We start from the raw sequence: 24,128 nt of genomic DNA, 5'->3' as shown, positions 1-24,128 counted from the left end.
CACACGTGGATCGCTGGGGGGGCTGGGCCTGTGGTCCCACGTGTGCCCGGAGATAGCGGCGACCCCGCAGGACTTGCACACCGTCGCGTAGTGGCCTTTCTTCCCGCAGCTTTTGCAGGTAGCCGCGCGGGCCGGGCATCGCTGCCGAGGGTGTTTCGGCTGGCCACAAAAATAGCAGCGGGGCCCCCCCGGTTGGTCTGGTGTTTTGGCCGTGCAGGTTTGCAGGGGTGGGGGGGGTGTCAGAGAGTCGACCCCAGCGGGGGTCCACGGAGTCCAAGGGGCTGTCGTGCGGTCGGGGGCGTAGGCGCGGGTGTTACGCGAGGCCACATCGAGGGATGCTGCCAGGGCCCGAGCTTCTGTAAGTCCCAGAGAAGCCTCTGGCGGATCTGGGAAGAGGCCAAACTTGCCACATACGCATCGCGGACCAGGAGCTCTGTGTGTTCACTCGCTGTTACCGCCGGGCAGTTGCAGTTTCGACCCAGGATCAGCAGGGCGTTATAAAACTCGTCCAGCAATTTCCCCCGGAAACTGCCGTCGTGTGGCGAGCTGGTCGCGAGCAAAAACCTGGTTGGCGGGCCGGATGTAGATATCCTTCAGCGCGGCGATGGCACCGGTGAAACCGTCCTCGTCCTCGATAAGGGAGTAGACGTCAGGACTCACCCTGGAATAGAGGACCTGCATCTTTTGTTCATCAGTCGGTGTGCCGGGGGCCGTTCGGAGGTAGCCCTCAAAGCATGCCATCCAGTGTTTGAAGATAGAGGCCGAGTTAGCTGCTTGGGGTGCGATGCGCAGGCACTCCGGGGTGATTCGGAGCTCCATGTTCCCACGTCGTTTTCTTCAATTTAAATTCTGCTTAATAAATTGTAGCACCGTCAATATGACGCGAGGCAGGTTGAGGTAATGTCAATTGAAGGCTTTATTAAGCAGAACTTTATCCCCAGCAGCGTGGTTACAGAATGCAACTGCTGAGGGAAATGGAGGGAAAAACTGGGTTCTTATACCGGCATTTCTGGGTGGAGTCCAGTAGGTGGCAGATCCTATCAGGTCCTGTCATCCCTCCACCAATAGCCTGTCGACACGTGGTGTACCGTATTACCCCTAATACATACCACCACACACCACAAAGATCTCACTCTTCCCCACGTTAAGCTTGTAGCCTGAGAAGTCCCCAAACTCCCTAAGGATCCACATGACCTCTACCATCCCCTCCACTGGATCTGCGATGTACAACGAGACCCGATGTTCCTCCCCTCCCCGGACAAGCCCCCTCCAGTTTTTAGATTCCCTCAACGCCATGCCAGCGGCTCAATTGCCAAAGCATACAACAGAGGGGACAGGGGCACCCCTGTCTCGTCCCACGGTACAACCTAAAATATTCTGATCTCCGCCTGTTCGTAAATACGCTTGCCTCCGGGTCCTGGTATAACAATTTGACCAACCCTATGAACCCCTCCCCGAACCCAAACCTGCCAAGCACTTCCAATAGGTACTCCCACTCCACCCGATCAAAGGCCTTCTCCGCGTCCATTGCCGCCACTTCTGCCTCCCCACCCTCCGAAGGCATCATAATCACATTCAGGAGCCTCCGCACATTTGCATTTAACTGCCGGCCCTTCACAAACCCCGTCTGGTCCTCGTGTATCACTCCCGGGACACAATCCTCAATCCTTGTGGCTAGGACCTTTGCCAACTACTTGGCATCTACATTAAGGAGTGAGATCGGCCCATACGAGCCACACTGCAGTGGGTCCTTGTCCCGCTTAAGGATCAGCGAGATCAGCGCCCGAGACATTGTCGGGGGGAGAATCCCTTCCTCCCTCGCCTCGTTGAAGGTTCTCACCAGCAGCGGACCCAGCAGATCCACAAACTTCCTGTAAAATTCGACCGGGAACACACCAGGCCCCGGGGCCTTGCCCGCCTGCATGTTCCCCAACCCCGTAACCAGCTCCTCTATCCCAATCGGGGCCCCCAGGCCATCCACTTGCCTCTCCTCCACTCTCAGGAACCTCAATTGGTCCAGGAACCGCCGCATCCCCCCCCCCCCCCGCCCCCTCTCCGGGGGTTCTGACTTATACAGGTTCCCATAGAAATCCCTGAATACCTCATTTATTTTAGCCGAACTCCGCACCATGTTCCCCCCTCTGTCCCTGATTCCTCCAATTTCCCTCGCCGCCTCCCTCTTGCGTAGCTGATGCACCAGCATCCGGCTCACCTTCTCCCCATATTCGTATACTGCCCCCTGCACCTTCCTCCACTGGGTCTCAGCTTTCCCCGTGATCAACAAATCAAATTCCGTTTGGAGGCTCCGTCGCTCAATCATCTTCAGGTGAATCTGCATACTTCCTATCCATCATTAATATCTCCCCCACCAACCTCTCCCTCACCGTCCTCTCTCTCTTCTCCCTGTGAACCCTAATTGAGATTAACTCTCCCCTAACCACCGCTTTCAGAGCCTCCCAAACCACACCAACAGGTACTTCCCCATTATCATTGGCCTCTATGTATCTCTGAATGCACCCCCGGACCGGCCCACAAACCTCCTCATCTGCCAACAGTCCCACGTCCAAGCGCCACAGCGGGCGCTGGTCCCTTTCCTCCCCCAACTGCAACTCCACCCAGTGCGGGGCGTGGTCCGAAATCGCTATGGCCGAATATTCTGTTCCCTCCACTCTTGGAATCAGTGCCCTGCTCACCAAAAAGAAGTCTATCCGTGAATAGGCCTTATGCATGTGGGAGAAAAAAAGAGAACTCTCTGGCCGCCAGCCTAGCAAACCTCCACGGATCCACTCCCCCCATCTGATCCATAAACCCCCTGAGAACCTTGGCCGCAGCTGGCCTCTTGCCCGACCTCAACCTGGATCGGTCCAATGCCGGGTCCAGTACCGTATTAAAGTCCCCCCCCCCCCGATTATCAGGCACCCCGCTTCCAGATCCGGGATCCGACTCAGCATGCGCTTCATGAACCCTGCATCGTCACAATTTGGGGCATACACATTCACCAGCACCACCCGGGTCCCCTGCAGCCTACCACTCACCATCACATATCGACCCCGATTATCAGCCACAATGTTCAGCGCCTCAAACGACACCCGCTTACTCACCAGGATTGCAACCCCTCTATTCTTCGCATCCAGCCTTGAATGAAAGGCCTGCCCCACCCATCCCTTTCTCAGCCTTATCTGATCCACCACTTTCAAGTGCGTCTCCTACAACATAGCAATGTCTGCCTTCAGTCCGTTTAAGTGCGTGAACACACTGGCCCTCTTTTAAAAAACTAATGTTTTTATTCTCCATTTTCACATTTTCCTTCAATTTACACCCTACCCACAAATAGTAAACTGTAACAAATACAAAATCAATCCCCTTAACAATACCAACAATACCATCCTCCCACCACCCCAAACAACGGCCCACCTGTCAATATATGCATCCAATAAAACAAACCCTCCCACGGTGGAAACAAAAAACAAAGGAGAAAAAGAAAAAGGAGTCCGGGACCGCCCATGGTCACCATTAACCTACAGAGTCCACTCCACCACACTCAACACCATCCAACCTCTGAAAAAGTACCGTACATGATACCCAAGAATTGGAACCACCCCCCACCCCCTCTCCAACTCCTCCCATCCACTGCCTCTTGTAAAGCTCCTCCCCCAACCTCGGTTCCTTCCCCCCAACTTTCCACCCCGGCTAGACCACTCGGACCCTGTTCTGCCAGGCTCCGATGGCCGCAGCCCCTTCCCCCACCTCACTCCCATTTACTGGCCAGCTTAAACCGGCCAGCGTGGAGGCCCCGCCCGGGTCCCTTTCCCCCTTGCCCAGCCCTAGGAAAGCCCAGAAATCCTCTTTTCGCACATAAACCCCGCATATCCACCTATACCCCAAAGAGCCCTCATTTCGAGTGAGAGTCCCATCACTTCCCTTGTCCAACTGTATACAACATTGGCTCCTTTAGCCCATACACCTGCACGCAGTGAAACAAAAAAGAAGAAAATACAGTCATGAGGTTACATCGGCACATGGCCATTTCTCAATTTGTCAGCTCTGCCACAGTCCTTCTGCCTTCGCAAACTCCTCCGCTGCTTCCGCCTCTCCAAAATAAAAGTCCTTGAACTTGTAGGCCACCCTCAGCTTCACTGGATGTACAATGCCGCACTGCATCTTGCTAATGTACAGTGCCCTCTTCACCCGGTTGAAGGCAGCCCACCTCCTCGCCAGCTCCACCGTAAAGTCCTGGTATACACGTATACCAGCTCCAGCCCACTGCACCACCCACTTCTGCTTGGCCCAGCACAGGACCTTCTCCTTCACACTATACCTACGGAAGCACAGAGTCACTACCCTTGGCGGCTCACTCACCTTTGGTACAGGCCTCCACGACCGATGAGTCCGATCCAGTTCATATCGGGAGGGATCGTCCCCCTCCCCCAATAGTTTCGCCAGCATCGCGGCAAAATACTCAGTCGGTCTCGGTCCTTCAAGTCCTTCGGGCAGCCCCACAATCCTCAAATTCTGTCGCCTGGATATGTTTTCCAGGTCTTCCATTTTTCCTCGCAGATCCTTGTTAATCTCCATCACCTTCCGCATCTCGTTCCCCATCGAGGTAAGTTGATCACCGTGCTGCAATAATGTCTCCTCCACTTCCTTCAGCGCCTCCCCTTGCTCTCGCACCTCCGCCTCTGCGTTCGCCTCCTCCACCAGCACACTCAAAACCTCCCTCATTGTCTCCATGTATTTTGTAAACTGCCTTTCGCATTCCGCAGCCATCACCTTAGTTATTTCTTCAGCCGTAAGCGATGCGGCCTCCCCTGGTGCTCCAGCCTCCATTTTCCTTGGTGACCCCGCGGTGACCTTTCCACTTCCCGACGGACCTTCAGCTGTTTTTTTTAACGGCCGTTTGTTTGCTCACCCTCAACATTTTCCTTTACTGTGCCTTCTCCATGTTTTTGCCACCTCCGTGGACCCTGGGACCAGGCTTAAAGTCCCGAAAATGCCGTTACCGAACGGGAGCCCTCCATTGTGCGGCTGCCTCCCGCCCACCGTCACCGGAAATCCCCCCACCCGGGCCCTCTTGACCGGCCCGTTCAGGCCCCACATGCTCCATGTGATCAACCGGATCGGGGGACTGCCCCCCCCCCACCCCCCCACCCCCCCACCCCCCGCCGACTAGCCATCTCCTTTCTTAGGCCAGCCACGTGCCCACGCCTCCCGCACTCTCCAGTCCCCCAGGCGGAGGACCCCCGTCATGTCTCTCCCTCTTACCTCCAGCTCCCCTTCATACAATGCAGCAGCAATCCAGTTCCCCCCCCCCTCACATCCTCCCCCAGCTCGAAAACTGTCTAGCCCACTTGCTCCCCCCATTGCACTCCTGTAAGTCAGCTGACCTCCTGCTGACCCCAGCCGCTCCCACCTCTGCCAACGATCCCCCGTTTAGATTCCCCGTCAAATTCCACCCCCACCCCCCCCCTCCCCCTTGAAGTCGATACGGACACCCTTCCGGCACCGCCCCTCCCGTCGGGCCACGCCCCCCTTTAGCGCGGGGAAAAAGCCTGCGATTTTCTACCTGGGCCGGCCCCGCCACCCGTGGCGCAGCTCCTTTCTCCAGCAGCCTCTCCCCAATTCCCAACGGCCCAGGGCCTCCTGCCCCCCTCCCCCCTTCGAACACGAGGAGCGGCCCCTCCAAAACAATACCCATGTCCATTAAAACACACATCACATCCAATCCCCCTTCCCACTCCCCAGCTTTCCCAAAACCTACAGCAAACCATTAGTTTGCGTCCAATTTTTCGTTCTGAATAAAGGTCCACGCCTCCTCCGGCGTAACAAAATAATGGTGGCGGTCCTGAAAAGTGACCCACAATCGTACTGGCTGCAACAGCCCGAACTTCACCTCCTTTCGGTGGAGAACCGCCTTGGTCCGGTTGAATCCTGCCCTCTTCTTGGCCAGCTCTGCACTCCAGTCTTGGTAGATGCGGATCTCCGTATTCTCCCACCTGCTGCTCCGTTCTTTCTTCGCCCATCTCAGGACGCACTCTCTGTCCGTGAAGCGGTGAAACCTCACCACTACGGCCCATGGCGGCTCATTTGCCTGAGGCCTCCTTGCCAGGACTCTGTATGCCCCAACCAGCTCCAGGGGCCTCGGGAAGACTCCCGCGCCCATTAGCGTATTCAGCATTGAGGCTACATATGCCCCGGTGTCGGACCCCTCCACACCTTCAGGGAGACCCAGAATCCGGAGATTCTTCCTCCTCGACCTGTTCTCCAGGTCCTCAAACTTTTCCTGCCACTTTTTATGCAGCACCAAGTGCGCCTCCACTTTCACCGCCAGGCCCAGGATCTCGTCCTCAGAGGCTTTCTGCTGCACCTCTCTAATCGCCGTCCCTTGAGCCTTCTGGGTCTCCACCAGCCTCTCAATCAACGCTTTCATTGGGGCCAGCATCTCTGCTTTCAGCTCCGCAAAGCATCTTTTCAGGAACTCCTCCTGCTCCCGCGACCATTGCGCCCACGCTGCCTGGTCTCTGCCCGCCGCCATCTTACTTTTTCATGCCCATTCTCCTCTATTCTCCAAGATCACGTTTTTGACCGCTCCTTGTCCACTCCATGCAGTGCTGGGGGAACCTTACTGCTGCCTTCCCACACCGAGAATCGTCGTCCAAATGCCGCTGGGGCTCCTCAAGAGGGCCCAAAAGTCATTTCACAGCGGGAGCTGCAGAACGTGTGACCTACCCAGGCATAGCCGCAACCGGATCACTTCTGATCAGTTCTGACGAAAGGTGTCAACCTGAAATGTTAATCGTTTCTTTCGCCATACTGTCAGACCTGCTCAGTAGTTAAAGAGTTTTCTGTTTTTATTTCAGATTCCAAGCATCTGCAGCATTTTGCTCTTATCTCAGCTGTTTGGGGCCTAAATAAATTCAGGGCATTATCACTTAGGCTTACGGACAGTTTAAAAGTTATTCACAACATAAGGTTGGCAGAAACAAACACAATGGGCGGAACTCTCTGGTGCCCCAGTAGCAGGAATCATTTGGCAGAAGGCAAAAAATGTGTTTCTCAATGGTGGAACAAACAGTTTGAATTTTGTTCTCCTCCGTTTCAATGAAGGTCGAGCCTCCTATTGCATGCATCAGCATCTAATGCATGCTCATTAAAAGGCCACTTCGCAGGGATTAAGTTCACCTTCCAATTTAAACTCCTCCCCCCCCCCGCAGTGAGAATTTAGAACATTAGTTTTACAACTAAGTGAGATGTACCTGGCAGGCTTCACCTTGTCCATGAATTTGACGTCAGTAGGTGCTACTTTTGCTTTCTTGCATACCTTTCTTAACTTCGGTACGAAGTCTTACAACACCAGGTTAAAGTCCAACAGGTTTGTTTCGATGTCACTAGCTTTCGGAGCGCTGCTCAGGTTCACCTGAGGAAGGAGCAGCGCTCCGAAAGCTAGTGACATCGAAACAAACCTGTTGGTCTTTAACCTGGTGTTGTAAGACTTCGTACTGTGCTCACCCCAGTTCAACGCCGGCATCTCCACATCATTTCTTAACTTCGGCCAAATGTTGATAGCAAAAGCTGCCCCAAGGCTGGACACGGGAGTCAGGGTAAGTAGGGAAAGTGAGAGGGAAGAGTCTCAGAGAACATGGTCAGTGGTGTCGACAGTGGATCCTGAAGGGTGAATTCAGGGTATTGTCGATAGGAGGGAACTTCCACAGTCAGAGGATGGAGTAGGATGCGATAGTGTGGTAGGGTGAGAGATTGGTAGGTGATGGTACCATTTGAGGGGGTTGGGGATGATAATAGAAGGGGGCAGGGTAAGGGTGGGTATGGGGACAGCAACTGGCTTTGGCTCAGAGGGGAGGGAAGGCATGTGGAGGCAAATCAGAATAAACTCGAGCATAACAGTAAGCCTGTGTGTGTGACAGAGGGAAGAGGACTGATGATATAGGGTGGGTTAAGGCTGGTGGGTTAGGGCTGGTGGTGGAACGTTGGTGAGTGTCAGGGGAGGATAGAAGGTAGTGCACCATATTTAAAATCTGACTTGGCCATGCAGTTAGTCAGTAAAACAGATCCCCCAAAATACAAGGAGGGTCTTTTGGGTGGTTGGAGTATAAGGTCAGTACAAGTGACTGATGAAAGGGATACCTGAATGATTGAGGTTACAGGATATCAACCATGCTCACTTGTGTTCTCCCCTCTATGGTGAGGCCCACAAGGTTGCAGATTTGTTTCTCGATTCACAGATCTGATCGAGATCCCAGAAAGGTGTGGAGCTGTCAATCATTGTATGCCATTTGCTATCAGCTGAAGTAAGACCCAAAGATAAAGAGAGGGAGGGAGGTGGACCCTTCAAGGGGCATGGCTCCATCATCATAGGTGAATGGTCATGGCTGACAAGGGAATGCTCTTCTACAGAGTTTCGAGGATACTGGAGGAAAGTAAAATAGTGCCAAGGGTGGCTTCTTGCACATCGGTCATATCATCCTGGTCAAAGAACAATGTCTCCATGCACAGTCATGTATGAACAGGAGGAACACACATTTCTGGTCCTCCAGGTTGTCCTTAACCTGCAAGTGGAGGTGTGGGGATGCCATTTCAAGATGGAGATCAGATGACGAACTTAGCATAGGCCTGCTGGCTTTGAGATGGAGGCAAATCTGTCGAAGATTGCTCACTGAATTTATCACTTCAATTCATTCACACATCCACTGAGGCGACAATGATGCAGGCTGCAGCCCACAGATAACCATGACGTCCAGATGAAGAGAAGGAGGGCACAGGCTGGTACAGAACTAAGAAGAGCTAGAGCGTGAGTTGCAAGAGGCAGTGGGGCCTCCAGAAGGTCAATATGCTGGAAAACAGGGTTCACTACAATGATGAGCATTGGCCTGATCATGAATATAGCGCCGGTGGTGGTCTTATCTAGAAATTAGTGAAAGACAATGCTGGATACATCCTCGTATGTCCCGGATGTGGTTTCTCACATCTGCTAGCTTCTCCAGTACAAGCTGCAGCCACAAGGACTCTGGAGGAGTGATAGGGAGTGCCTGGCCTGCATTGAGTGAAAGGTTATCTGGGTGCTATTTAAAAATGGCGCCTGGTCATTCGACTCCATGAGGTAATGGCAGGGTGGGGAGCTTCCTGTGCTCCTCCTGGATGCATAATTAATTAGCAGTACAGCAGAAGATCGCATGTGTTCAGCCATCCTGCAACCTAGTGGGAATTATGCCAACTTTCTGACCTGCCACTAGACTCCAGAATGTAATATGCCACGCAATGTGGCTGAAATTTCATGTTGAGTAGCTGCATAGCTATGGTGCAAGTGGCATTTCATACCTGCAAATTTGGGCCCATGTTATTTCGAACCAAATCCCAATTTTGTTCATTCACATTGTTCATCCATTATGTAAATGGTTAATTTGAACCAGTATCCGTAATACAACTTACTTTGGCCACAAGGTATCCAGTTAAGGACGCACCACCAGATGTTGAACATTGTTGCATGGTGATATACATGAAGAAATGTAATTTGGCTGTTCTTCTTCCGTAAGACAAAAAATATTGTGTCCATAAATTCAATAGCTTTAGAAAAGTAGTACCACCACAGCACCTTGGCCACCTGTAAAATGAACACAGATATCCTTACAACCAGCTGCAACAAGATAAAACAAGTAATTGTTTGAACAAAATTGATTTTTACTGAGTTTTGATGTGGTCGTTTTTCCACATGCCATTTTAGTCACAGCAATGATTAAAAGTCAGTGCCAACGGTCAATTCAAATTATAATCATAAGACAATCAAAGATCATAGAATCTTGTAGCACAGGAGGCCATTCAGTCCATCTTTGGCTGACATACATAATTAGTTTCTTTTCACTCTTTACATACAGTCTGCAATTTTGTAGATTCGCTTCATTTTTCAAATTAACACTAAATCTGATTCTTTCACCCTTTCGGGCAATCTGTTTCAGATCATCATGTCTCATGGAGTTTAATCCAGACATATTGGGGCACCATGGTAGCATTATGGGGCAGCACGGTAGCATTGTGGATAGCAAAATGCTTCACAGCTCCAGGGTCCCAGGTTCGATTCTGGCTTGGGTCACTGTCTGTGCGGCGTCTGCACATCCTCCCGGTGTGTGTGTGGGTTTTTTCCGGGTGCTCCGGTTTCCTCCCACAGTCCAAAGATGTGCAGGTTAGGGGGATTGGCCATGATAAATTGCCCTTGGTGTCTAAAATTGCCCTTAGTGTTGGGTGGGGTTATTGGGTTATGGGGATAGGGTGGAGGTGTTGACCTTGGGTAGGGTGCTCTTTCCAAGAGCCGGTGCAGACTCGATGGGCCGAATGGCCTCCTTCTGCACTGTAAATTCTATGATAATCCATGATATGTGAGGTAATGCGTCGTGGTAGGTCTAACATAGAGGGGAAATATACCGTAAATGGCAAAACTCTTAGTAATATAGAAATTCAGAGAGATCTGGGCGTGCAGGTCCACAGATCTTTGAAAGTGACAACACAAGTGGACAAGGTAGTCAAGAAAACAAACCGAATGCTTTCCTTCATTGGATGGGGTATCGAGTATAAAAACTGACAAGTCATGCTACAGTTGTATAGAACCTTGGTTCGGCCGCACTTCGAATATTGCTCACAATTCTGGTCACCACAGTACCTGAAGGATGTGAAGGCTTTGGAGAGGGTACAGAGGAGGTTTAGCAGGATGTTGCCTGGTCTGGAGGATGTTACTATGCGGAGAGGCTGACCAGGCTCGGACTGTTTTTATTAGAATGACGGAGGCTGAGGGACGACTTGATAGAGGTCTACAGGATTATGAGGGGCATGGATAGAGTGGATGGGCAGGTACTCTTTCCCAGGGTGGAGGGGTCAGTCACCAGGGGGCATAAGTTTAAGCTCCGTGGGGCAAAGTTTAGGGTAGATGTGCGAGGCAGGTATTTTTACACAGAGGGTGGTGAGTGCCTGGAATACGTTGCCAGGGGAGGTTGTGGAAGCAGATACATTAATGGCATTCAAACGGCATCTCAACAAAGACATCTCAACTCGCTGCCGGAGGAGGTGGTGGATGCAGGAACGATAGTGACATTTAAGGGGCATCTTGACAAATACATGAATAGGATGGGAATAGAGGGATACAGACCCAGGAAGTGTAGAAGATTTTAGTTTAGATGGGCAGCATGGTCGGTACATGCTTGAAGGGCCTGTTCCTGTGCTGTACTTTTCTTTTTTCTTTTGTTCTTTGACTGTGCGGAGTCTGCACATCCTCCCCATGTCTGCGTGGGTTTCCTCCGGGTGCTCCAGTTTCTCCCCACAGTCCAAAGATGTGCAGTTAGGTGGATTGGCCATGCTAAATTTCCCTTAGTGTCCAAAACGTTATTTACGATTATTCGGTTACTCGGTTAGTGTGGAGGTGTGGGCTTAAGTGGGGTTCTCTTTCCAAGGGCGGTTGCAGACTCGATGGGCCGAATGGCCACCTTCTGCACTGTAAATTCTATGATTCTATGATAAACATAAATCATACTCTTACCTGTTTGTATTGATTCTACTTTTGTTGAATTTTAAAATGTTTTTTCTACAAAGAGTGTGCACTGTTGATATCGAGAGACCTCACTGCGGGAGTCACTGACACAAACAATAACGATCACTTGCTTCCTGTAATGCAGTGACCAGATTTGTGCAACACTCTCGCAGTGACCTAACTAGTGTTTTATACAGTTCCAGTATAACTTATCCATTCTTGCATGCTATGCCTTTGTTAATTAAGGAAAATATTTTGTATGTCTTCTTAACAACCTGAGTTAGCAATTCTTCCACCATCATGGATCTGTGCGTATGCATACCAAGTATCCTACCATGTACTATGTATTCCCTGGCAGTGTTTTTCCTCCCCATTTGCATTATCGCACATGTCTCCAAATTGAATTCCATTTGCCGTTTTTCTACTCACTTGACTAGTCTATTTTTTAAAAAATATTTTTGATTGAAAATTCTTCATTATAAACAAAATAATATCAAACCGTTCATTCAAGTTACAGTGCAACAAAGAACATAATAAACAATCAAAAGCCCAAATTAACATAACCTCCCAACATTAAACTGAACCGCTTTAACAATAGACAGTGACTAACTCTTTAAAACAGGAAATGAATGGCTGCCATATTAGGTAGAATCCTTCCACCCATCTCCTAATGGTGTACTTGGCATGAGGTCACCCAACCAAGCCAAGGCACTGAGTGGAGCAGAAGATCTCCACCCAAGCAGAACTCATCTCCAGGCTATTAACACGGCAAAGATGAGGACATCTGCCTTCACCCCCGTCTGCAACACCAGCGAGTCTGATACCCCAAAAATGGCCATCAATGAACATGGTTCCAGATTGATATTGTGTATCTCTGACATGGTGCTAAAGAAGGAGATCCAGAAGCTTATTAACTTTGGGCCAAGGCCAGAACATATGAGTGTGATTAGCCGGCCCCCAAGAACAACGCTCACATCTGTCCTCCACATCATAAAAAAAATGCTCACCCTTGCCTTCGTCAAATGAGCTCAGTACACCACCTTGAATTGGATCAGATTAAGCCGAGCGCAAGAGGATGTGGACTTGACCCTGTAAAGAGCCTGACTTCACACTTCATCATCCACAATAGGACCCAATTCACCCTCCATTTCACCTTTACCTCAACCAATGGAGCTGACTCCACTGATAGGATCAGTCCATAAATACACCAAACACTCCCCTGAAGACGGAGACTCCTCTTTATCAGGGAGGATGGTGGAGCCAAAGGAAAAGAGGAAAATGCCTGCCACCAAAAATTGCAAGTTTGAAATTATCTGAACAGATTGGAACCAAGGAGTTGAAATTTTTCTGACCGCTCCTTAAAGCAAACCTTCCTTCCACAAACAAGTCCCCAAACCTCTCCAAACCCTTTCCGTCACGTGACCTAAACGCCGAGCCTAAACTCCCTGGCAAAAAGAGGTGATTACTACAGATAAGGGCCAGCAAAGACATGGAGCTAAGTTTAAAATGCTGTCTGAACTGCTCCCAGATTCTCAAGGTGCACATCACTACCGGATTCGAGGGAATTCTTGCCGGAAAGAATGGCAACAATGCGATTACTATTGTGCTAAGGCTAGAACCCTGAGAAAAGCTCACCTCCATCTACCCCCATATGGAACCTGGATCATTCAAGTATCGTCACAATATTGGTTGCTCAATAGTAAAATAATACATTGGGTAAAGCTAAACCTCCTAACTGTATCTGGAGGAACGCCCTACGGATCCTTGGGATCTTTTTTACGCAGAGGGTAGTGGGTGCCTGGAACTCGCTACCGGAGGAGGTGGTGGAAGCAGGGACGATAGTGACATTTAAGGGGCATCTTGACAAATACATGAATAGGATGGGAATAGAGGGATACGGACCCAGGAAGTGTAGAAGATTGTAGTTTAGTCGGGCAGCATGGTCGGCACGGGCTTGGAGGGCCGAAGGGCCTGATCCTGTGCTGTACATTTCTTTGTTCTTTGTTCTTACCGGCCCAAATGAAAGAGGACACTTATTTGTTAATTCTGACAAAGAAGGACTTGGGGAGACACTGAAAAAGCAATAAAACTTTTGGGAGCACATTTCTCTTAATAGTCTGGACCCTGCCCGCCAAAGACAGGGAGAGGTTATCCCACTTCTGGGAATCAGATTTGACCTCATTGACCAGATTAGTATAATTTAATTTGTGAAGCGAGGTCCAATTGTGATCTACCCAGATAACGAAAGCTGGATCTGGCAAGGTGAAAAGGTGGTGGACTCCCTCCCTGGGTGTTAACCAGGAAGTATTCGCGCTTATCCAAATTCAAATTATACTCCGAGAAGGAGCCAAAACTTCCAAGTAGCCTTATTATCTCATCCATAGTGGATACTGGGTCTGTAATATAAAGAAGCAGGTCATCAGCGTACAAGGAGACAATGGACATTTCTATCTTGTGCCCCAATTCAGCAGAAAGTAGCTCAAGTTCAAAACATTTGTGCGAACACTAGCAGTGGGAGCCCTATACAGTAAACCAGTCTGGTGAGATGCTGGAAAGATTTAACTTTCGCCATAGGTGCCACTGAAACGGAGAGCCCATCACTAATTTTATTACAGACCTCAAGTTAATAGCACCAGGCTGTAATTTTGCTGATTTCAGAGACTCAATGTTAATGGATCAATTAAGTTCTCGACTATCTGATAAAAATTTGAGGGAAGAACTTTCACAAAAAAAGTAACTCTAGAAATTGCTATACAAAAATGCCTTGCTTGTGAAAAAAACAAAATCAATACTTTGAGTCTTTACAAACAAACAATCAGTATCTAGAAAACAAAATCCGTAAAAATGGCACGAATATTCACCACGAGGCAGAGGCAGGGTTGAAACTTATGAAGACGGAAGTTCTGAGTGGCAGCCATCTTGCACGTGTACAGTCTGACTAGTCCGAACATGCGCATTTCCCTAAAGGACGCAAACCGACAAAACGGTGTTTTGCGCAAGCGAGAGAAGCCGTGCATGCGCAGTTGCAAAAGGAGCTCACAGTAAAGGAAACTCGAATTGCACATGCACAATCGATTCCTACGCATGACGTCACGAGCGCCATGACGTCTGAAGACTCAGACCATGCCCACTTACAGGGGAAATCCCCGAAAATTGAAAAAAAGAGTTTTAAAGCGACAAAACCCAATTTTGTTTACCTCGAAAGACAGAACAATGCCTGATCTTCTACCAAACCTCTGCAGCACCCTGGCACAAGCAGTTTGCACCACCCAAAGTGAAGAGCACAATGACAAATCCGAAACCAAAGAAGTTAATTTGTTTATTGAACATGATTAGCACAATGACAAATCCGAAACCAAAGATGGTTTGTTCATTGAACATGAAGAGTACAATAACGAATCTGAAACAAAAAGAGATGATTGGTATATTGAAGAATACTACTCAGACATGGCTGAGTTCTTCGGATATGATGATCATAGCATCAGCAACATGGTTGAAAAGCTCAATACGAATCTACTCATGGTAGATGAATCCAATACCATGATGGAATGGCAGATCATTGAAACATTGGATGACAGCAACCTGTCAATCAGCCAAGAAGAAAACGACGCCACACAGAGCTCAGAACGACTCCGTTGAGAGAGCACGGATTGACTCCAAAGAAAGAACACTGCATGACTCCACACACACAGCGATGAAAGAGTCCACAGAGAGAGCGATGCAAGCCTCCACAGAGAGCTCGTTGACAGAATGGAAGCAATTAAAGACTCCAGAGCGGCAACCGTGCACGAAGAAGATGATGAAGGTCTATCCACCTCATCTGAGCAACCAGAAGCAGACTATGAAAGTCTACCAAGCTCACGTGAACAACAAAAACACTATGAAAGTCCACCCAGCTCATTTAATCAACAAGAAGACAATGAATGTCTACCCACTATGTGAGAATAGTGACAATGTGATCACAATCGACATACAAGATGTGCAAGATCACAGCGAGAATGACAGTTCTCAGCTCGTCTGTACAGAAACACTCAACGATCCAAGTAAAACTACTCATGAGTCCAGTGAGACCATGTCAATTAAAACCTCATCTACTCTAAACTACCCACCAGAAAATGAAATCTTGAAGGTTTTGACTCCAGAAGAGGAGCACCAAGAAACCAAAGATGATTCAAATGAACCTGAAATGACTCCAAAAGAGGAGCACCAAGAAATCAATGATGATTTAAGTGAACCAGAAATGAGCCAGAGGAGGAGCACCAAAGGAGCAAAGAGGAATTAAATCAACCACAAATGACTGATGTCACCAAGATCAATGCAACATCAGATCATTCTCACAATCCTCAAGAAGAAACACTCAATGAAACATCAGATACCACAAAGAACACTGACACCAATAACTTTGAGAATTACTCAAATTATCCACACGGAACAATCATTGAGTGCAACAAGAACAACAAAACCACAAGAAGCACAACAGAAACAAGAACAACAGCAACACCAAAAACAACAAAAAGCACAACAAGAACAACAACAAAAACTACAAGCACAACAACAAAAACTACAAGCACAACAACAAAAACTACAAGCACAACAACAAAAACTACAAGCACAACAACAGAAACTACAAGCACGGCAACAAAAACTACAAGCACGGCAACAAAAACTACAAGCACAGCAACAAAAACAACAAGAACAACAACAAAAACTACAAGCACAACAACAAAAACTACAAGCACGGCAACAAAAACTACAAGCACAGCAACAAAAACAACAAGAAGAAGCATAACAAAGACAACAAGAACAGCAACAAAAACAACAAAAACAGAAACAACAAACACGACAAAAACAAGAATAACGAAAACAACAAAGGCAGAAACAACAAGAATGAAACAACGACCTGTACAACATGGTACAACTCTGCACATGAAGGACAATGCAACAGCACACTCCAAAACAATGACAAGAGTACAAACATACCATGGCATGACAATGAATCTCACAAATTCACATTAGCTCCACAACAAACAAACAAACCAGCTTTCAAGGCAGATGACATACAGAATCAATACCGCAAGCACAAGAAAAAGTCCAGGTCGGACAAGGCAGATGACATATAGAATCAATACCATGAGCACAGAAAAAAGTCCAGGTCAGACAACAAAGATGTAACACAGAATCGCAACCACAAGCATAGAAAAAAAGTCAAAATCAGACAACAAAGTGATTCAACCATTTGAACACCTCATGATGACTTGTTGAGACTGAACCACAAGCAAATGGAAAAAAAACCTAAGAGACTAAATGTAGTAACATTTGACTGATTAACTCATTGATTTTATGTAATGCATTTGCAAACTGCATCCATTATGTTTGTTCAATTTTCTTTACAACATACAGAAAATATGTAACACAAGAAAAAAAGGGGGATGTACTGATCTCTGTATGTGCATGTACATAAGGGGTTAATGTGTAATCAGTAGCACCAGATGATCATTTGAGTGCCGGAACAACAGGGGTATAAAGGCAACCACATTGTGTCTCTCTCTTTTGGATGGACTGTGACCAGGACAGGAGTATCAGATTAGCTAAGATGGTTAGTGTAGTTATGCACAGTTACTGTAGTTACATCTTGTTAACCTTATCACTAGTATCAATATTAAAGTAAAGAACTCACGCAATTATTGTTATAGTTACTCAATAAACCTTTTGTTATTACTGGATGAGTTTGAGTCTTTAACGAGATTCAGAAGATCTCATCAGTAACCAAAGTTTGAGTAACACATATTACACTCCGTAGTATATCAAAACACACAAAGAAGTGTAATAAAAGATAATACAGGAGCGTAATAAAAGAGGGTCACTGTCTGTGTGGAATCTGCACATTCTCCCCGTGTCTGCGTGGGTTCCTCCGTGTGTCCGGTTTCCTCCCACAAGTTCCGAAAGACCTACTTGTAAGGTGAATTGGGCATTTTGAATTGTATACTACTCAATTGGAGGCCTCCCGCTCTGCCTAGCGCCTCTGGCTGGTTAGGGGACTTAATGTCCTTTTATGGAGAAATTTTAATTTACTATGAGGGGTCTGTTGAGAGATTTAACCTGACTGAATGATCTAGATACCGTCAGCTGTTGGGTATTTGGAGTGTAGAGTTTAAGTTATTTAGTTTTTCTGATATTCACAGTAATTCTTGTTCTGTTTTGTACCTGTTTTGCATTATTTATTGCTTCTTTTTTGTGTTATTTGTAAAAAATTGAAAATCTAATCAAATATATATATTTCAAAACTTCTGTCATTAGGAAAATATTAGAGTCCATTATAAAGGATGGACCAACAGAGCATTTAGAAATGCATAATATAATGAAACAGAGTCAGCATAGTTTCATGAAGGGGAAATCATGCCCAACAAAGTTATTAGAATTCTTTGAGTCGTTAACGAGTAGGATAGATAAAGGGGAACGAATAGACGTAATGCAGTTGGATTTCCAAAAAGTATCCGATAGGTTATCACACTAAATACTTCTTAATAAGATATGGCCAAATGGTATTGGGGGTATTGTAGAATCATAGACTTTACAATGCAGAAGGACGCCATTCGGCCCATCGAGTCTGCACCAGCCCTTGGAAAGAGCACCCAAGTCCAAACCTTCATCCTATCCCCACACCTCCACCCTATCCCCGTAACCCCACCTAATCTTTTTTGGACACTTAGGGCAATTTAGCATTGCCAATCCACCTAACCTGCACATCTTTGGACTGTGGAGTTACTGGGTTGTGGGGATAACTGTGGAAGTGTGGGCTTAAATAGTGTGCACTTTCCAAGGGCCGGTGCAGACTTGATACGCTGACTGGTCTCCTTCTTCACTGTAGGCATTCTATGTTTTTATGATTTTAGATGAGTCATGATCTCATTAAATGGCAGAGCAAATTCGACGGGCTGAATGGCCTACATCTTATAGTCTTGGTCAATGGAACCCTCTCGAGGAGATCTTGCAGTTTTCCCTCATCCCTAACTACATTTTAATGTTTGAGTACCAGGAGGTTGAGGCTGTCAATGAAATGGGGCCCTTAATGCAGCCTTTGCCTCCTCCCACACTGACTCCAACCCCTCCCATCCAGATTCTTCTCTAGTTGTGTTTTCTGACTACTCCACACCTTAAACTGGACATGATGGTGGTGCTCAGATTGTATAGCTTTGACACTCCCTCCATTATTGTCACTGACCCTCCAATCTTCTTGGAACCCCATGATGCGCAGGTAGAGATGCCTCCAGTTATTCTCCAGCCTGCCCCAATAAGCCTTCATTCCTTAGTAATTGTGGTCAATATGCCAACCATCCCACCTGAACCCAGAACTGTAGATGTCCCAATACCCATTGTGGAACTCGCTCCTCCCCACCTTGGGGCTGTGTGCACAGTCTCGTATGGAAGAGTTCCCGCCCCCCACTACACCAGGAAAGTTTCACATATTCCCCTATCTGCAGCACATTTTCCCCCTTTACAGGCTGCAGGTACTTCCTCTAATGCTGACCATCCCATCTGCAGCCCAGTACCAAGACAGACACCAAGCTATGCCTTTTCCCAATTAAGCTCACAACCATTGCGCCTTCCTGTAGTGTGACTACATCTTGTATCATAATCGGCCTACAAAGCTCCAAAGCAATTTCACTCGAGCACCCTATTGGGTACTGAGCTCAGACCAGGGACCACGACTGTCTTTATCTTTGCTCTCCCATTCCTTCCTGACACCATTTCCATGAGTCTGTGTGCAATTCCTCCCTATGTGTAACCCTTACCCCTCCCCCACTTCCGTGGGTTTTCGTGCAAACCTTTATCCTCTTGTGCCAAACTAACACCACTATGCCCCGCCTTATATTCACTAACCATATCAAGGGCACTTAACTCCACCCGATCGCCGATTATGATATTGGCATCGGGCAACGGAGAATCCCGCCCTTTTGCCTCCCAAATAGACAATCTTGGCTATAGTCTTTAAAATTCATGGTAATCATGTTTTTGCACATGAAGGACAGTATCATAATAAGATTAGTTTCAGATCACAATTGTTCAGTTCTCAAGAGGAAAAAAACAGATGAGAAATTTCATCTGATGTGAACTAACACGTTTCCTCGCAAGAGTAACACCGGTGTTGCCCAAGAATTGCCAAGTGTAGTCATCCTCTTGTATGAATGTGGAAGGCAGTGCTGTCCATGTGGTGGGACAGCATTCTCTAAGAATTACATTCAGCATTATTACCACATTGGAAATCCGTTAGGTATTTTTTCATCTCACCCTGATGTCAGCATCACCGGAACTGTGAAGATTCTGACACTGCAAGTTATATCTTCCTTCCCAGCTTGCCAGGACCAGCTGTGAAGAACACAAACCTGTTATTAGAACATGATTTGATCATTGTTGATCCAGAACAAACAACCATATTTGAAACTAATAGCAATAAGTTCAGAGGGGAAAAGCACAATCTTCACAGATAACCATCTGTTTTGAATGGTAAGAATTTGCCTTCAATTCCATGGGCTTTAGCTAACAGTCTCTTATGAAGGATGTCAGTAAATTACTTATGAAAGTCCAAAAAAATAACATCGATAGACATTGCCCTTAGTCAACTCTTCAAAAAATTTGATCAGGTTCATTCAGCATGACCCACTCTTTACAAATCCATGTTGGCTTCATGTAGATGTCAGACTAACTGGTCTATAATGCCCTGTTTTTTTTCTCTCTCTCACCTTTCTTAAAATTAGAATAACGTGCAATTTTCCAATCCAAAGGAACAGACCTCAAATGAAGAGAATTTAGGAATATTATAGTTGGGTCCTGGATAATGTTCCCACCTGCTTCCTTTAAAACCCGGGGAGGGAAACCATCTGCTCTTATGGATTTGTCACTCTTTAGAGTTATTTTCTCCATTGCTATTATTTTGTTAACATTAATTTTGGTGAGTATATATCGGGAGTATATTAAGGAATGTCAGGCTGACCTTTATTTTTAAACTGTGAATACCCATGCAAATGATTCAACGTGTCCACCATTGATTTATTTTCAGTGGCAATATCATGATTATCAGTTTCCAAAGGGCCCATATTGCTCCTAAATACTTCCTTTTTTTAAATATAATCATAACATTTTGTGTTGGTTTAGGTACTCATGCACATGTTTTAAATGCTCCCTTTGTAGTTCTTACTATCTGCTTTGTCACTCTTTATTTGTGTGCAGATCTTGTGGTGCGGTGGGTAGTGTTACTGCCTCTCAGCCAGAAGATCCAGGTTTGAGTCCACTTCAGGACTTGCTAGCCAAGGAAGGTGCATTCGTAACATGGCCAAACAGGTTGATTATCAACATGCAAATCCTTTCAAAACATGCCAATGGTAGGCAGTAAAAATAGGAGACATTCCTGGTCAGCCATGTAATGGAAAGAAAGTTGGAGCCTCTGCAATCACTATCCATGCTTCAGACATTCATGTAAAATGGCAGAAAGGTGGTGCAGTGGTTAGCACTGCTGCCTCATGGCCAAAGACCCGGGTTTGATTCCTGGCCCCGGGTCAATGTCCGTGTGGAGTTTTCTCATTCTCCCCGTGTCTGCAAGGATCTCACCCCACAAGCCAAAGACGTGCAGGATGGATTGGCCATACTAAATTGCCCCTTAATTGAAAAAAAAAAATGAATTGGATACTTTAAATTTATTTCAAAAAAGACATACATGCAAAAGTGCTGCCATGGACTCGGACTCCGTGTGAACTCAACACACCATCACCACTCTCCCATTTGCCAGGATTTGTGGTAGTATTTGCACTTTTGTATTTTATGCTGTAATTTTTGACATTTCAAGATCTCCCCCCCCCCCCTCCCACCAGCAACACCACACCACCACCCAAATTCCTTTTTGACATGCCCCACTGATTTTCTAACAAATTTGCGATGTTTTTCAGGGAAATTTTGGTTTCTTCCCAGAGTCAGCCTTACCTAAATCTATAAAATTAAAAGCTGGGCCGAAATTCTCCAGTATCGGCGCGATGTCCGCCGACTGGCGCCCAAAACGGCGCAAATCAGTCGGGCATCACGCCGCCCCAAAGGTGCGGAATGCTCCACATCTTGGGGGGCCGAGACCCAACCTTAAGGGGCTAGGCCTGCGCCGGACGAATTTCCGCCCCGCCAGTTGGCGGAAAAGGCCTTTGGTGCCCCGCCAGCTGGCACGGAAATGACATCTCTGGGCGGCGCATGCGCGGGAGCGTTAGCGGCCGCTGACTGCATTCCCGCGCATGCGCAGTGGAGGGAGTCTCTTCCGCCTCTGCCATGGTGGAGACCGTGGCGAAGGCGGAAGGAAAAGAGTGCCCCCATGGCACAGGCCCGCCCGCGGATCGGTGGGCCCCGATCGCGGGCCAGGCCACAGTGGGGGCCACAGTGGGGGGCCCCCCGGGGCCAGATCACCCCAGGACCCCGGAGCCCGCCCGCGCTGCCTTGTCCCGCCGGTAAGGTAGGTGGTTTAATCAATGCCGACGGGACAGGCATTTCAGCTGCGGGACTTCGGCCCATCCGGGCCGGAGAATCGCGGGGGGGGGGCCAACCGGCGCGGCGCGATTCCCGCCCACGCCGAATATCCGGTGCCGGAGAATTCGGCAACCGGCGGGGGCGGGATTTATGCCAGCCCCCGGCGATTCTCCGACCCGGCGGGGGGTCGGAAAATCTCGACCCAGATTCCTATTGCCTTTCAAACACTACATTGAACTTGATCATATTATGATTGCTGTTCGATAAATGATCACGCAGCATTAAGCTAGCAACAAAATCTGGATCCTCATTCATTAATACATTTTATTTAGAAAAGCATAGTTTGATTAAAGATAGTCAGCATGGCTTTGTAAGAGGCAGGTCTTGCCTCACAACCCTCACTGAATTCTTTGAGGATGTGAAGAGACACATTGATGAAGGTCGGGCTGTGAATGTGGTCTATATGGATTTCAGTAAGGCATTTGATAAGGTTCCCCATGGTAGGCTCATTCAGAAAGTTAGGGATAAAGAGATACAGGGAAATTTGGCTGTCTGGATAAAGAATTGGCTGGCCGAAAGAAGACAGCGAGTGATAGTTGATGGAAAGTATTCCACCTGGAGGTCGGTGACCAGTGGTGTCCCGCAAGGATCTGTTCTGGGACCTCTGCTCTTTGTGGTTTTTATAAATGACTTGGATGAGGAAGTGGAAGGGTGGGTTAGTAAGTTTGCCGATGACACGAAGGTTGGGGAGTTGTAGATGGTGTTGAGGGTTGTTGCAGGTTACTACAGGACATTGACAGGATGCGGAGCTGGGCTGAGAAGTGGCAGATGGAGTTCCAACCTTGATAAATGTGAAGTGATTCATATTGGAAGGTTGAATTTGAATGCTGAATACAGGGATAAAGGCAGGATTCTTGGAAGTGTGGAGGAACAGAGGGGTCTTGGGGTCCACGCACATAGATCCCTCAAAGTTGCCACCCAGGTTGATAGGGTTGCTAAGAAGGCGTATGGTGTGTTGGCTTTCATTAACAGGGGGATTGAGTTTAAGAGCCACAAGGTTTTGCTGCAACTTTATACAACTATAGTTAGACCACACTTAGAATATTCTGTCCAGTTCTGGTCGTCTCATTCTCGGAAGGATGTGGGTGCATTGGAGAGGGTACAGAGGAGATTTACCAGGATGCTGCCTGGACTGGAGGGCATGTCTTATGAAGAAAGGTTGAGGGAGCTAGGGCTTTTCTCACTGGAGCGAAGAAGGCAGAGAGGTGACTTGATAGAGGTGTACAAGGTGATGAGAGGCATGGATAGAGTGGATAGCCAGAGACTTTTCCCCAGGGTGGAAATGGCTGTCATGAGGGGACATAATTTTAAGGTGATTGGAGGAAGGTATAGGGGAGATGTCAGAGGTAGGTTCTTTACACAGAGAGTGGCGGGTGCGTGGAATGCACTTCCAGCAGAGGTGGTGGAGTCAGAGTCATTAGGGACATTTAAGCGACTCTTGGAAAGGGACATGGACAGCAGTAAATTGAAGGGGTGTAGGTTAGGTTGATCTTAGATTAGGATAAATGGTCGGCACAACATTGTGCGCTATAGGGCCTGTACTGTGCTGTACTGTTCTATGTTCTAAATCCAATATGGCATGTGTTCTGGGCAATGCCGCCAATGTCCTAGCCATGATCTACTTTGACTGGGCCATGCTCAGAAGCGCCACTGCAATGTCTGGCACATGGCTGCCTGTGAGATGGCAATCCTGTCCTGGGCCTCGGCCAGTGCCTGCACAGAGTGCCCCAAGCCATGGATATGTTGATCCATAGCCATAACCCTTAACCCCAATGCCTCCACCATGGACGCTACCCGTGCAATCTTGACCTGAGTGGCACACATGGTTGGCACCACCACCTGCTGCTGCACGCAGTTGGACTCCTCCAATGGCCATGCAGGTGCTAGATGCTCGCCGACATCCCCTCACGTAGTCTCTGGCACTACAACTGCATCTCCATTATAGATGGGACTGTCTATTCCAGAAGCCAGAAACCCATCTGGTCAGCAGCTAGTTCCTGGGGTCAGCCCGCCCTCCGACCATCCACCCCCTCGGGTGTTCCTA

General features: G+C 47.8%; 1 protein-coding gene across 2 annotated transcripts in view; it reads right to left on the bottom strand.

Annotated features, from left to right (window-relative positions):
• elovl2 (ELOVL fatty acid elongase 2) overlaps positions 1 to 24,128 on the bottom strand; it is a 252,698-nt gene that overhangs the window by 48,825 nt on the left and 179,745 nt on the right. For both annotated transcript variants that reach the window (XM_072509548.1, XM_072509549.1), the window contains 2 exons: positions 19,814 to 19,891; positions 9,442 to 9,613 (listed from right to left, as the gene is read on the bottom strand). In XM_072509548.1, the coding sequence (XP_072365649.1) occupies positions 9,442 to 9,613; positions 19,814 to 19,891 (250 nt within the window). The remainder of the gene's footprint in view (positions 1 to 9,441; positions 9,614 to 19,813; positions 19,892 to 24,128) is intronic.

This window comes from Scyliorhinus torazame, chromosome 6 (genome assembly GCF_047496885.1).
Source record: "Scyliorhinus torazame isolate Kashiwa2021f chromosome 6, sScyTor2.1, whole genome shotgun sequence".
In the NCBI taxonomy this organism is placed as follows: Eukaryota; Metazoa; Chordata; class Chondrichthyes; order Carcharhiniformes; family Scyliorhinidae; genus Scyliorhinus; species Scyliorhinus torazame.
The sequence above is the reverse complement of the archived record's forward strand: the minus strand, read 5'-3'. Positions and strand labels throughout refer to the sequence as shown.